A 15,449-nucleotide genomic window follows, 5' to 3' on the forward strand; every position below is an offset into this window, starting at 1 on the left:
CCCCTCAGGTGTGCTGAAGTCTATCCCCTTCCTTTCCCTTCATCCTCATTTTTGCCAGAATTTAGCCCAGCAGTGGTGGCCAATGTGATGTGTACATGAGCTGGCACTGGTGCTGCCCAGTTATTGATGCAAAATTGGTTCAGTAGATTCTGAACATCCTGAGATGGCTTCTCTCTTGAGCATGGCTTGAGAAACCCCAGGCAGAATGTGTTCCAATAACAGTGGAGGGGCCCTGGCAAAAGCGCTCATGGGGACACTGATATGGACGCTGTCTGTGGCCAAATGGAGGGAATGCTGAGCTTTGGCTAGAGCCAGAGTCCAGGCTCCAATGGGACCCACATGGGGCCAGCTCAACTGCTCCCTGGTTCCACCAGTTTCTGCACTTAGGGGTTCTGTTTTTCCAAGAAGTGGAAGAACAATGGTTCCATCCCTGGTGACTTTGATCTTGCTGCCTGTAGGCAGGTTGGAAGGTGTGGGGAAGGCAGGATGAGACAACTGTGGGGGCGAGGTGGAGGCGGGCTGAGACACCAGTGTGGGCATGGAATCATAGTGGGGTGGTACTGGGAGGGCTGTACGGGGTGTGAACTGCACTTTGGTGTGGCCTTGGCCCTGCTCCTGCCTCCTACCTCCCCTCCCTCACCCTCTTGGTTTGCTCCCCAAAAATCTTTCTCCCTCATCTCTGCAAAAGAAATGCATGGAGAAAGTGGTATTAGGAGCAGCACCTAAATATTCAGGACCAGTGAGGGTTATAAGAACCAAGGATGACAGGTCTCACTGCCAAGAGAGAGCCCGGACATCTGGGATTAGTACCTTCAACCTCACTATCATTTCCATCCCACAAACTCCTTCCTGGGTCAATGGCCTATATGCCCTTTCCTCAATGCTCAGTTGTTCATCTATCCTAAACAACTTTCTTATGTGACTCCTGGAATCCAGGAGTCAGTGTCTGATTGCCAAGATAGATTTGTAAACAGTTGCTGCTAAGAACTAAGAGCTCTAAATGAGACCTGCTAGTGATATCTGGGAATCCAGGAGAGGGGAGCTGTCTTCTGCCTAGGATAGTGGGAAATGCCAGTCAGCAATACATTTCCACAGCACATCACAGGTGCCCAGAAGCCATCACCTGTGTGAAAACTATAAGGCAGCTCCAGAAACAAAAGGACCTTGACTTTACAAGTGAATGTTATCAAACTTTTAAAAAAGATCTAATACCCACCTTGCTTTAAAATTGTTTTTAAAAATACAAGAAGGGGGAATACTCCTTAATATATTTTATGATGCCAACATTACCCTATTACCAAACCAGCACAAGGAAAGAAAACTATAGACCAATATCCCTGATGAGCAACAATGCAAAAATCCTCATTGATTACTCGCAAATCAAGTTCAGCAGTAAATCAGAGGGAATAGACACAGTGATGAAGTGGGATTTATTCCAGAGATATAAGGATTGCATATACACAAATCAACTGATGTAGTATATTATATCAACACATTTAAAGATAAAAATCATATATCAACAGAGGCAGAGAAAACATTTGGTAAGATTCAATACCTGTTTATGATAAAAGCTCTAAACAAAGTGGGAATAGAAGGACCTACTTCAATATAATAAAGGCCCATATACCAACAGCCACTATAATACTTAGTGTAAAACCTGAAAGCTTTCCCCTTCGAGTTAGGAACAAGACAAGGATGCCCATTGTCACCACTTCTGTTTAACTTAGTATTAGAGGTTTTGGCCAGAGCTCTCAGATAAACAAATAATCCAAGATGGAAAAGAAGAAATCTAACTATCATTATTCGCAGACAATATTTTATTATCTATAGAAAATCCTAAAGACTACACCAAAAAAAAAAAAAAAAAACAAAAAACAAGAAATGAATACAGCAAGGTGGCTGGTTACATAATACAGCAGTACAGAAATACATAATCTTTTTATATACAAATAATGAATGAAAGCAAAAAAAAATTTTTAATTATTACATTTATAATTATAATATTTATTTATAATATATTTATAATAATATCATAAACAATAAGCATATATTATTTATTATAGAATAATATATAATAATAAATATAGTACAACAATGCCAAAAGAATTAAATACTTTGGAATTAACTAACTCAGGAGGTAAAGGACCTATGCAACAAGAACTACAAGATGTTACTCGAGGACTTAGGGAGTAACTTAAGAAGATGAAGGATATCCCATGCTCATGGATGAAGAGGATCAAAATAATCAAAATGACTATCCTGCCCAAACTTATATATAAATTTAATGCCATCCCATCAAAATACCAGCAATCATTTTCAAAAAAAAATTGAACAAAAATATTGAAATGTATATGAAGCCACAAAAGATCTCAAATTACAAAGCAATCCTGAGGAAAAGGAGAGAAATGTAGGTATCACTTTACCTGACTTCAAACTTCACTGTAAAACAACAGTGCTAAGAACAATGTGGTATTGGCACAAAAATGGATACATGGATCAATGGAATAGAAATGAAAGTCCAGAAATAAATCCACTTACATACCAACACCATAAAATGGGGAAAGGGCTCTTTAATAAATGGTGCTGAGAAAATTGGCAAGTCACGTGTAAAAAAATGAAATTGGATCACTTGCTAATCCCATACAAAAAGATAAACTCCAAATGAAGTAAAGATTTAGATATAAGACCTGCAACCATAAACTGTATAGAAGAAAAAACATTGGGAATATGTTCCATGACATTAATGATAAAGATGTTTGTGGTGACCCAACCCTCAAGGCAAGGGAAATAAAAGCAGAAATAACCAATTGGGACTATTCAAATTAGAAAACTTTTACACAGCAAAAGAAAATGCAAGATAATTAAAAGGACACCCTATTGAATGGGAGAAAATATTCACACAATATGTAGCAGATTAATGGGTAATGTTTAATATATATAAAAAACTCACACAATTTAGCAATAATAAAACAACCCAATTAGTAAATGGGCACAAGATATGAAGAGACAGTTCACCAAAGAAGAAATTTAGAAGTCAAGAGACATGAAAAAAAGGTTCATCAATACTTCCAATCAGATAGATGCAGATTAAAACCATGATGAGATACCGTCTCTCACCCATGAGAATGGCATATATTAAAAAGACCTCCAACAACAAGTGCTGGTGAGGACGTGGAGAAAGAAGAGCCCTATTACATGATAGGGAGAATATAAATGGGTGCAAATATTTTATAAAGCAATCTAGATTTACCTTGAAAAGAGAAAAATGGAAATACTGTATGAGCTAGTAATCCCACTCTTGGGCATCTATCCAAAGACTATGAAACCATCAACACAAAGAGATACATGCTTTGCAATGTTCACAGAGCACTATTTACCATCACATCTAGAACACAGAAGCACCCTATCAACAAATGACTGAACCAAGAAGATGTAGTATTTTCATAAGGAAAGACGAATGCAGACATTAAAGAGAAGTGTGTGCAATTCAACAAGTCAGAAAAATAAAAGGAACTACTGTGCATTTACATAGCAGAAGATTAGATAAAGTGCTTGCAATAACTCATGGATATCAATAAACACCATGAGGGCTCTAAAGTTAAGAGGGAGAAGACAGGAGAAGGAACATGGGGATATAGGCATATAAGGCATGGTTGTGGGGAAAAGAATACTTGGCACGTCTAGAGAGCAAAACGCACCAGAGAGAGGGAGAGAGACAGAGTGGAGTTCGCGAAGAGGGATGTCTATGAGGAAAATATTAGCAATGACAGATTTCCTGATGTGATTTCCTTTGTGGAAATAGTTAGAAGAGGCTGCTGAACAGTGTGGGAAGAGGAAGCAATAAAAGAAGAAAATTAAGCTATGGAAAACATGGCAATTATTAACTTGATGATACATTTTTAAAAATCATTAAAGGGCCTCCCTGGTGGCATAAGGGGTAAAGTCTCAGCACTGTGAAGCTATCAGCAGCCACTGCAGCACGAGTTAGATGCCCGGCCAGGAAGCTACCCACATGGCACAGCAGACCTCTCCTGTCTCACCTGCTGCTCCCCTCAGCAGTGTATTCAGTCCACCCGCCTGTTCTGCTCCCCACTCTTTCTCTGGGGAATTCTCTCACTACCCTCTGCCCCTGCACCTCTGACCTACACCCCAGCTCTTGTATGCATAAATAAATAAAATCAGTCTTTAAAAATAAATAAATAAATATCATTATAACTACATAAATATGAGACAGGGCCCAGGGAGAGGCACAGCACCCATGCTGGTTCAGGAATAAGTCCCCTTTATATCCAGCTCTACTTCCTCCCCCATTACCCCCTATTCTGACTGTAACTGCATGTAGAAGGTCCCTGTATTTCCAGGCTGGGGGTGGTAATTGAGGTCTTTCCAGGTTTGTCTTCATAGTAGTAGCGTGTCTGACACACTAGGCAGTGGCCCCCCCTGAAATCTCTGGCCCTCCACTAATGGGGATGTTTGCACACTCTTATACCCATTTTGAGTTTGGTGTTGAACAAAAGGTTATGTGCAAAGATGTCCTTCCAGAATTACTTAAAATAACAAAAACTAAAAACAAACTGTTCAAAAATGGTTGGATGAAAGACTGATCAAATAACTCATAGTATGTTGATATAATGCAGAAAGTGGGACAGAATTAGTACAAACTCAAATATGCTTTAGAAGAGATATTTGTACAGGGGAAAAAATAGGAAGGAAACACATCAAATGTAAGCTGTAATTATGAGCAACTTTCAGTTGCCTTAATTTTTGGCTTGTATTTTCAAAAGATTTAGTAATAAACAAGTTTTACTCAGGTAATAAATTAAGACTAAATGATGACAGGGTAGTTTTATTTTTAAAATGTGAATTGATGATACAAAAAAATAAAATAAAATACTTGGCAATAAACCTAACAAAAGAGGTGAAGGACCTGTACAAAGAAAATTATAAAACACTGTTAAAAGAAATAGAAGACACAAAGAAATGGAAAGACATCTCCTGCCCATGGATCGGAAGAATTAACATTATGAAAATGACCATCCTACCAAAAGCAATATACAGATTCAATGCTATTCCAATAAAAATCTCAATGACATTCCTCAAAGAAATAGAACAAATATTGATGAAATTCATATGAAACCATGAAAAACTGTGAATAGCCAAAGCCGTACTGATGAAAACAAAGGAGAGAGGAGGTATCACACTTCCAAACTTCAAGCTATACTATAAAGCAATAATAATTAAAACAGTTTGGTATTGGAACAAAAACAGACACACAGACCAATGGAACCAAATAGAGAGCCCAGAAATAAAGCCACACGTATATGTACAACTAATCTTTGACAAAGGAGCAAAGAATATGCAATGGAACATGGACAGTTTGTTCAATAAATGGTGCTGGGAAAACTGGACCTCCACATGCAAGAAAATGAAACTAGACCACTACCTCTCACCATGCACAAAAGTCAACTCAAAATGGATAAAAGAACTGGACATAAGACCTGAAACCATAAAATATATTGAAGAAAATATAGGTTAAACTCTTCAAGACATACATCTCAGAAATATCTTTAAAGACTCATCACCCAGGGCCTCCCCTGGTGGCGCAGTGGTTGAGCGCTGGGCTGTGAGGCTGACCGCAGCTTCTGCAGCGCTGGTTCTCTCCCCAGCTGCCGGCGAGGATCCCACCAAAAAAAAAAAAAAAAAAGACTCATCACCCAAAGCAAAGAAAGTCAAGGAAAAGATAAACACCTGTGATTACATCAAGCTGAAAATCTTCTGTACAGCAAAAGAGACATTAACCAAAACAAAGAGACACCCCACAGATTGGGAAAAAAATTTGCAATCCATACAACTGATAAGGGACTGATCACAAAGATATACAAAGAACTCACACGACTCAACAAAAACAAACTAAACAATCCAGTCAAGAAATGGGCAGAAGAACTTAAAAGACATTTCTCCAAAGAGGAAATGCAAATGGCCAACAGGCATATGAAAAAATGTTCAACATCCCTTATCATCAGGGAAATGCAAATCAAAACCACACTGAGATACCACCTTACACCAGTAAGAATGGCATATATTAAAAAAACTAGCAGCAACAAAGGTTGGTGAGGATGTGGTGAAAAAGGAACTCTCCCACATTGCTGGTGGAAATGCAAACTGGTCCAACCACTATGGAAAGCTGTATGGAGGTTCCTCAGTCTACTAAAAATGGAGTTACCATATGACCTATCAATTCCACTCCTAGGGATCTACCCAAAGGACACAAAAACATTGATTCGAAAGAACACCTGTACCCCTATGTTTATTGCAGCACTATTTACAATAGGTAATACCTGGAAACAACCCAAATGCCAAAAAATAGATGACTGGATCAAGATGTGGTATATATACACAATGGAGTATTATTCAGCAATCCAAAAGATAAACTCATGCCATTTGCAGCAATGTGGATGGAGCTAGAAGGAATTATGCTCAGTGAAATAAGCCAGAAGGAAAAAGAAAAATAGTGGTTTCACTTATAGCAGGAATATAGGGGAACCCATCAGTGTAAAAAAAAAAAAAATAACAATACAAAACACAACAAAGCAAAAACAGACAATTATAAATCAGAGACATCCTGCAGGGGAGGAGGAGGGAGAGGGATCAGAGGGAGGGAGGGAGGAGCACAGGGGACTGAGGTGATGGTGCACAGGTGCATTGGGGAAGGAAATTCTATGGGAACTAAACCTGAGGGGGTAGGGGGAAGCAAATATTGTTTAATGAACAATGATGTAAAAAATATATAATAAAAAAATTTTAGGGCCTCCCCGGTGGCGCAGTGGTTGAGCGCTGGGTTGCGAAGCTGCCCGCAGCCTCTGCAGCGCCGGTTCGATCCCCGGCTGCTCCCCAGCCACTGGAGGAGGGTCCCACATGACGCGCAGACCTCTCCTGCCGCCCGCTGCTCCCCTCAGCAGTGTGCTTCGGTCCTTCTGCCTGCTCTGCTCCCCACTCTGGCTCTGGTGGGTTCTCTCACCCTCCCGCGCTTCTGACTGTACCCAGTGCATGTATAAATAAATAAATAAATCTTTAAAAAAAAAAAATTTAAATAAAATGTGAATTGAGCATCTAGAGCAAAGTGACAAGGATGAGGAGTCATCTAGACATCATGTCACTAGGGCTGTCCATCCCGGGGAAGGCACTTGGCGGATATGGTACCATTCTTTAAATGGTTAAAGGGATTTCCCACGGCGAATGCAGAAATCTGGTTGTGTGTTCTTTGACAGGACAGAGCTACAAGCAATGGATGAGAGTACACATGTCCGTTGTAGCTCCATAGAAGAAGCTACTAGCCTAAGAGCTAGCAGCTGTGGCTGAATCCAAAGGCTGTGAGCCCCCTGGCACTAGGGGAACACTGATTCTGTGAGAGTCGTTTGTTAGAAATGCTGGAGAGGAAATAGACACAGCCTTCCCAATCTAGCATCCCTGTTTTGTTTTTCAGTGCAAACCCTTGCCATCCTACTTATGCAAGCCTTTCATTCCCCATCATCACCACCTGTTGATACATAATTCAATTCTGTTATTATCTAATTCCCAGATTTTTACATAGCAAAGTATAGCTGCTGGGGCCTCCCGGTAGCACAGGGGTTAAAGACAGCACTATTATCAAGCTATCGCCTGCCTGTCATTGCAGCATGAGTTTGATTCCCCAGCCAAGGAGGTGACCCACATGGCGCAGCAGACCTCTCCTGTCTCACCAGCTGCTCCCCTCAGCAGTGTACTTCAGTAGATCTGCCTATTCTGCTCCCCACTCTGTCTCTGGTGAATCCTCTCACCCCCCCTCCCCCACACCTCTGGCCTACACCCCAGCTCTTGTATGCATAAATAAATAAATAAATATTTAAAAAAAGAACGGGTATAGCCATGGAGAGAGTGGCAGATGCCCAGGAGAAAGTATAGAGTCTGGAAGACAAAGAGAGGAAAAAGCAAAAGCAAGTTAATCTGTAGGCGCGGCCATGTCCTTGTCATTTTTCAGAAAAGCCCAGTTCATGACTCCAAGTAGTGCACCTAGTCACTGGCCTCTTGACTCATCAACTCATATTTATTGGACCTCTCATTGTGCTCAGGGCTCAGTGATCAATGTGTGGGCAACACTAAGGTAATTAAGAGGTGGTGCTTGTCATCATGCAGCTTCCAGTCAGCTTCCAGTTGAGCAAAAATGTGAGCGCAAGCCATTTCAGAGAGTCATGAGGAAGTGGCTCTAATTCTGCAGAAAAGAATTAGAGGATGGGGGCCTCCAAGGGAAACCTTATTAGATTTAAGGATGATGAAATGGAACAGAAGGGCATTGTTGGTTGCAGTGCAACATGCTCAAAGGCACGGTGGCCTGAGCATGGACAGCCTCTGAATGCAGAATGGTCTGGTGTTACTAGAATGGAAGTTTTATTTATTTTTTTTTTTAGATTTTTTTTTTTAATAGAGGCATGTTTTATTTATTTGTTTGTTTGTTTTGTTTATACATGCATTGGGTACAGTCAGAAGAGCGGGAGGGTGAGAGAATTCACCAGAGCCAGAGCGGGGAGCAGAGCAGGCAGAAGGACCGAAGTACACTGCTGAGGGGAGCAGCGGGCGGCAGGAGAGGTCTGCGCACCATGTGGGACCCTCCTCTGGTGGCCGGGGAGCAGCTGGGGATCGAACCAACGCCGCAGAGGCCGCGGGCAGCTTCGCAACCCAGCGCTCAACCGCTGCGCCACCGGGGAGGCCCTAGAATGGAAGTTTGACAGAGTTTGCAGTAGGAAAGGAGGCTGGTAAGGCAGGCTTGAGTCAGTTCAATCTTTATCCTGGGATGATTGAGTCAGTGAACACAGAGTGACATTTCCCTGCAATAGCAGTTAGGATGAATCAGACACCAGAGAGACTTAACTCCGGGATTCCATAGGAGACCATTGAAAACAGCCCTGGTAAGAGTGGGAATGAGTTCGAGGGCTCAAGAGATGGCCTACAGATAGAGCTGGCTGAGCTTTACTACCAGTAAGGACCAGAGTACAGGAGGAGGGGGATGAGAAGATGTGAAGATGACTTTGTTATGCCTTTTGTAGAGCATCATATTCATTTTAATACTTCCTCAGCCTCTGTCCTCCTAGGTTCTGGCTGGTTAAGCCCAGAGTTAAGCAAGTCACTGGGTTTTCCTTGTCTTTGCAGCCAAACGACTTCACTTGTCATGTTAGTGCATGATCACAATCTTGCGTGATGGAAAAGATAATAATCTTATCCTTCCCTATCAGTCCTAAGTTCTCTGATGAACCCAGGACACCTTCTGGTCACCTGACAGGTATTAGCCTGTTAAAACACGACACTGATTTGCTGACTTGAAGGTCTTCACCAACAACCTTGCTCCCACCTTCCTCTACAGAGACCTCACCTCTGAGGACCAGATCGTGCTGCTCAAGTCAAGTGCCATTGAGGTCATCATGTTGCGCTCCAACCAGTCTTTCACCATGGATGATATGTCCTGGACCTGCGGCAGCCAAGATTACAAGTACAATGTCAATGATGTGACCAAAGGTGTGTCTGAACTCTGCCTCCATTCTTTCCATCTCTTAGGCTCCGGTCCCCCACTTCCTGATCTAGCACATCAGAGGGGGTTTAAGCAGCAACAAGAAAAGAAGGGGGATGGTCAGGCCCACTGAGACATGGAAGGGAGGTGGGGGGGAGTGTGTGACTCCTACATTCCACTCAAGGCTTCTGATTATTCTCTCTCACAGCTGGACATAGTCTGGAGTTGATTGAGCCGCTTATCAAGTTCCAGGTGGGACTGAAGAAGCTGAACTTGCATGAAGAGGAGCACGTCCTGCTCATGGCCATTTGCATTGTCTCCCCAGGTAGGGGCCTGGCAGAAATTCAGGATCTGGGCTGTGAGAGTGTGAGGGAGGAAGCCCAGGTAAGGCCCAAGGGGAAGTTTGGAAGAAGAGACAGACAGGAAATACCCACTTTGTGGGCTTGCCCATATGGAGTGTATGTGATGAGAGATCCCTTACTTCCCTTGGCCTGTCCCTTGAGGGACCACAGGTGAGTCATAAGGAGGACTCCAAGGAACCAGGTAGATGGGGTTTCTCAAGTTGCAGGCAGATCTGGACTGGACTTTCCTGTGGTTCCCTGAGTGCAGGAATAAAACCCTGGGCCCTGATGGATGGTTCTGCCCAGGCAGTTTATCTGATTGGGTTTGAAGGCCACTGCTGTGACCTGTGAGCTTTTCTGCCTATTTAGGGTGGGGAGAGAAAGAGAAAGCTTGAGGAGTAGGTGTTGTGACCCCAGGGATGTTATACTGGTGATGAGGCCTAAAGTGGGTAGCTCTGCCTTGACTTGAACAGTGTTCAGAGAACAAGGACACTATTTCAGACCAAGGATGCTCTCCTGGGCTGGGCCCAAGGAAGGACATGGGCTTCCCTCCCCCCTGCTCATCTAGAGTCACTCATTCGTTCAATAGCAACTTAGTACTGGGCCGTAGGTTCAGGGATTCAGCAACAAACAGGACACTCTTTCATGAAACATAGGAGATACTAAACAAATACTATTTTTTAACCATAATATATGAAAATGGTTTTTATTTCTAATTAGTTCCCATACAGTTTACAAATACACTTTTACTCTAATAATATGACTTTGCAACTAGCAAAGCAGTTGATCTAACACCCATAAACGTAGGTGGGGAGATGATGAACATTCACTAATATTTCTCTACATAAACTAATCTTGTAATGTTTACAAGAAAATAATTATAAATAAACTACATAATATATGGACAAAAGGCAATTAAGTAAATCTCTTGAAATACTAAATGTACAACAAACAGTGCCTATTATCAACATTTGTATGAGTCACATCAAAATGATGACATCCTAAAATGCATCCCTTTCAGAGGACAAATTGATTAATAAAACATTGCATGTCTTTTAATATTCTGGTATCCACAGCATATATTGCAGGATAAACAAATACTATTTAATGACTAATTCCTGATGTGATGAGAGTCTTAAAAATAAAGAAGTATGTGCCACTACGGCAGAATATAATAGAAGAGAACTGATACTGTCTGGGGCATGGAGGTAGGGGGTTATCAGGAATGGGCTTGAGGAAGGTCTTTCAAGATGTTACCTGAAAGATCACTAAGACTCAGGCGAAGATAAGCGGGGGTGAGAATTGTATGGGGAATATAACCAAAATGAAAATGCATACATTGTGCAAAAATGAAAAATGATGTAAGAATTATATAATATAAAATATAAAAATATATATATAAAAAAAAAAACAGCTGAGTTCCAGGCAGAGAGGTCACAGATGGGAGGCCTGGAGGTCAGAAAACAAGACAAATCAGGATCCTGATGGAAAGACAGAGCAGAGCAAAGGAGAGAGGGAGAGGGGTGAGGTGGAGGCCTGGGACTTGATCCTAAATGCAATGGGAAGTAGCTGGTTTTAGGGAAGACTGTGGTGTCACAGCTCAGCTATCATACAGGGGTGACCTGGGAGGGGCTGAAGTTGGGTGTTGATTGTAAAGCAAGCAACCTGACTCAGAGTTGCTGTTTCCCGTCATCCCCCTCCGCGTGCTGCAGACCGCCCTGGAGTGCAGGACGCTGCGCTGATAGAGGCCATCCAGGACCGCCTGTCCAACACACTGCAGACCTATATTCGCTGCCGCCACCCGCCTCCTGGCAGCCACCTGCTGTATGCCAAGATGATCCAGAAGCTGGCCGACTTGCGAAGCCTCAATGAGGAGCACTCCAAGCAGTACCGCAGTTTGGCCTTCCAGCCTGAGAGCAGCATGAAGCTCACGCCCCTTGTTCTTGAGGTGTTTGGCAATGAGATCTCCTGACTAAGGCAGCCCTCAGTGGCACATGGGTGGGACTGCTCCTCTGGGGCTGCATACCCCAGCCTGGGGCTGGCAGCTGCCCAACCCCTTCCCACCCCCTCTGGAGTTCAGCCCCTCCCCTCTCACCTCCTCTCTCCACCTTGCCCACGCTCTCTTCAGCCCAACCTAATACTAAGTCCCCCTTTCTTGAAGACCACAGGCTGCCCCCAGTCCCTCAAGACCTCAGTCGTGAGGTGCTGTTGTCAATTTGACAAACTCCAGTGGGGACAGAGGACAGAGGCTGAAGGTGGGGCTTTGCCCAGGGATGCCCCCACCACTACAGAAGTGGCTGCTGGCTGGTGTTGAGGGAACAAGTAGGCAGGAGAAATGCACCCAATCCTCAGGGACAGAGATAAACGTACCTCCCCCTACTCCAGGTGACATGCCCAAAGCCTGGTGGGGACCTTCCTGCCCCTGCCCCTAACCCTACCTGTGACATGTAACTGGCCTGCAACCCAGCCCATTCTCCAGCAGTCTGTGCTGTCCTGTCCACAGCCAGAGTGCTAACCAAGGGCTCCTCCCTCTGAGAGGCCTCCCACCACTGGCCTGTCTAGGACATTCACTGCCAAAGATGACCAAAACCAGGTGACTAAGTCACAATTCCTCCCTCGCCCACCTCTGCTGGCCCAAGGGCACTTGTTGAACTTCTTGTCTGCCTGTATCCCATTGTCAGGGTAACATTCTCCTTGGAGGTAGCTGCGTGAGGTGGGCTTTCTCCCCAAGGCTGGGGCCACTTACCTAGAACTTACCTGCTGAAAGACCCAAGAAGGGAAAAGAGCAGGGCCCTGACAGTGCATGGCAGCCAAACCCAGTCTCCCAGAAGAGTACTGGATGGTGGCCACAGCTGTCCCTGTCCCCGAGCCCATGGCCCCTCAGCTTGGACCTAAGGTGTTACTGGAAGTGGGGGTCTCCTTTCAGGGATCCACATAGCAGGGCCAAGTTGCCCCAGGTTGCAGAGAAGCCTGGGCTCTGCGCAGTCTCCTGCTGCCGGTACCTTACCTCCCAGCCCAGAGAGAGAGGATCCCCCAGCCCCAGACTCTCATGCAGCAGCTGCAAGAGCTGGTGGTGCCTCATCTTAAGATGGTCAAAATGGTCCCTCTCTACCAACCAACCCACAGGCCGGAGAAGCAGTGTCTGCTCTGTTCCCCTGTGGGGCAACATCTTCTCACCTGTCTCACCTGCCCAGGTATAGTTCCAAGACTGCCATTCTCCAGGGAGAGCCAGGAGCAACACCTCAGGGGGTGGGGGGTAGGGGGGAGGTTGATTTGGTGGCTTGTTAGAGAGTATTTAAAGGGTGGAGTCCTATGGAGCTGGTTTTCCTCTTTTTCTCACTCCACCAACCCAAAGTCAGAAGGGGCCTGTGAGGCAGGGCCCAAGGGGAGGGCACATAATTTAAATTCAGCATTCTCCCTGGTAGCCAGATCAGGCAGAAGATGGGAACTCTCTGTCCATTTACTCCAGGTTGGGGTTCCTTGGGAGAGTAAGCCATAGGTGTGGTGGGAGCCCCTGGATGAAGGTGTTCCTGGAAGTCAGAGAGGGTCCTTCAGATCATGGTCTGAGTTTGGGGAACACAGCCTCATTTGATATCTCAAAGCGGGGGGGGGGTGTTAACATGAGTAATAAGGCCCCCTCTACCTGCATCTGTTCCTTGAAAACTCTGAGAACAACCAACTCACCACTGCTAGAGGCATCAGTGCCTACCTGCCCAGCACTTCCTAGGCAGACAGCCATCTGACAGCCATGGTCCTGCAGAATCCCATTCTCATGGCTGAATCTTTCATTTATTAGATATGAGTTGTTTTCAGAATCAGACTTCATTTTGTACCGCATTTCAATATAGCAGCTAGTAGTTGCCACTGGTTAAAGATATATTTATGGAGGAAAAACTTACATTGTGAAAATTCTATACATTAATTGTTATATTGTAAATTAGAGAGCCACCTTGATATTTAATTTTGACTATATACGACACATTTAATTTTGGCTATATACAACACATTAGTCCAGCTTGCTATTCAGTGAGAGAAAACTAGTTCAACTCCCTTGTTAAAGAAAATAGACTCAGAGGAGGGTGTGACTCACCCAAGCTCATATAACTGGTTAGAAGTATTGCCAGGAACTGGACCCAAACTTTGGCCTGATGGTCCCGAGCTCTTTCCACTACACCACGCTTTAGTTTAGAGCCCATATCACACACACACACGCACACACACACACCCCAGTGACTGATCTAGTCCCTTGGGGAAGTCCTGGACTTTAGACAGAGCAAGTATAGACCCCCAATTCCTTTCTTCCTTCCCTGAGAGTCACCCTGCTGCTGACCCATTAGGAAGAGGACAAGGGACACCTCAGCCTGGGTCTCAATGTGAATCAGAACCCCCACCCCCAGTGTGGCCCTGGCCAGGTGGGATCTCTGCCTCAGCCCTGTATGATGCTGTTGCCTTATCAATAAAGTGCATTTATCTTTGTAATGTCTCCACCTTCCTTGCTCTCCTTTTGCCTTCTCAAGGGAACCCAACTGGCCACACTGGTAACATTAGTGCCTCAGCACTGGCATCTACCACAACGCAGCCCTCTCCCAAAGGAAAGTCTAGGAGCTGGAAGGAAAAGAGGAAAGGGAAAGTGAGGTTTCATGAGGCTGAACCGGGAGAAAATGTTATTATCTATTCTGTTTTAGAATGAGAGAATGTGAGGGTGGATAATTATTTGTTTAAAACTTTTAAAGTATACTATTGGAAAACCAGGAAAGTGTGAACCAAAATGCCAAATAAACAAGATTTCCAGAGATAGGAAAATTGTATTACTAGCTAGCTGGAAGCAAGCTGGAGGATCCAACTGAGGCCAACAGAGAAAGTTGGCATGTAAGGCAGATTTGATGAAAGCTGGGAATAGAACAGAAAAGAAAAAAAAATGACTTTATAGAGTGCCTCCTAAATGATTTCCAAAGACAGAAAAAGTTTGCCAGAAATTTGTCAAATAAGCCAATGAAGAAAGCTTTGCTTAGAGTAATAAAAATGTTTGATAGTTACATAGCATTTACTTTGGGCCAAGTACTGCTGCAAATAAATGCTTTATGCAAACCAGCTTGCTGCATCCTCTTAAGAACTACAGGGGAGATTACCCCCTTCTATTACCCCCATGTGATAGAAGAGATAATTTGCCCAAAGCCACACTATTGATAAGTAATAGAGATGGGATTTTAACTGTGGCAGCTGGCTCCGGAAGTCATTAATGAACTGATAGACTACACTGCTTCCTGCTAATTTAAGGGACATGACAAATGATAGTATTACCAGCTATTTACTAAATGATAGTATTACCAGCTCTTTACTAAAAAGAATGTGAGGAAGGTTCCATTCCTAACAAAAAGACTTCCAGTCTAGAATCCTCTACCCAGCTTGATAAACACTCAAGACAGAAGGAAGGGTAATGAGATTCACTAAAGCAAAAACTGGAAAAAAAAAATTAAAAATTAAAAAAAAATTAATTAATGAAAGAAATTCTAAGAGATAGAACAGAAAGTAACAGAACAATAGACTATCAAAGCAGCAGACACCTGAAT

At 43.6% G+C, this 15,449-nt stretch overlaps 1 protein-coding gene across 1 annotated transcript in view; it reads left to right on the forward strand.

Moving 5' to 3' along the window:
- VDR (vitamin D receptor) overlaps window positions 1-14,345 on the forward strand; it is a 57,360-nt gene extending 43,015 nt beyond the window's left edge. The window contains exons 8-10 of the mRNA XM_037514160.2: window positions 9,395-9,546; window positions 9,747-9,863; window positions 11,592-14,345. Coding sequence (XP_037370057.1) covers window positions 9,395-9,546; window positions 9,747-9,863; window positions 11,592-11,851 — 529 coding nt within the window. The 3' untranslated portion in view covers window positions 11,852-14,345. The remainder of the gene's footprint in view (window positions 1-9,394; window positions 9,547-9,746; window positions 9,864-11,591) is intronic.
- The last annotated feature ends 1,104 nt before the right edge of the window (window positions 14,346-15,449 follow it).

This window comes from Talpa occidentalis, unplaced genomic scaffold (genome assembly GCF_014898055.3).
Source record: "Talpa occidentalis isolate TD23 unplaced genomic scaffold, MPIMG_talOcc4v2.1 talOcc4.16, whole genome shotgun sequence".
Classification (NCBI taxonomy): domain Eukaryota; kingdom Metazoa; phylum Chordata; class Mammalia; order Eulipotyphla; family Talpidae; genus Talpa; species Talpa occidentalis.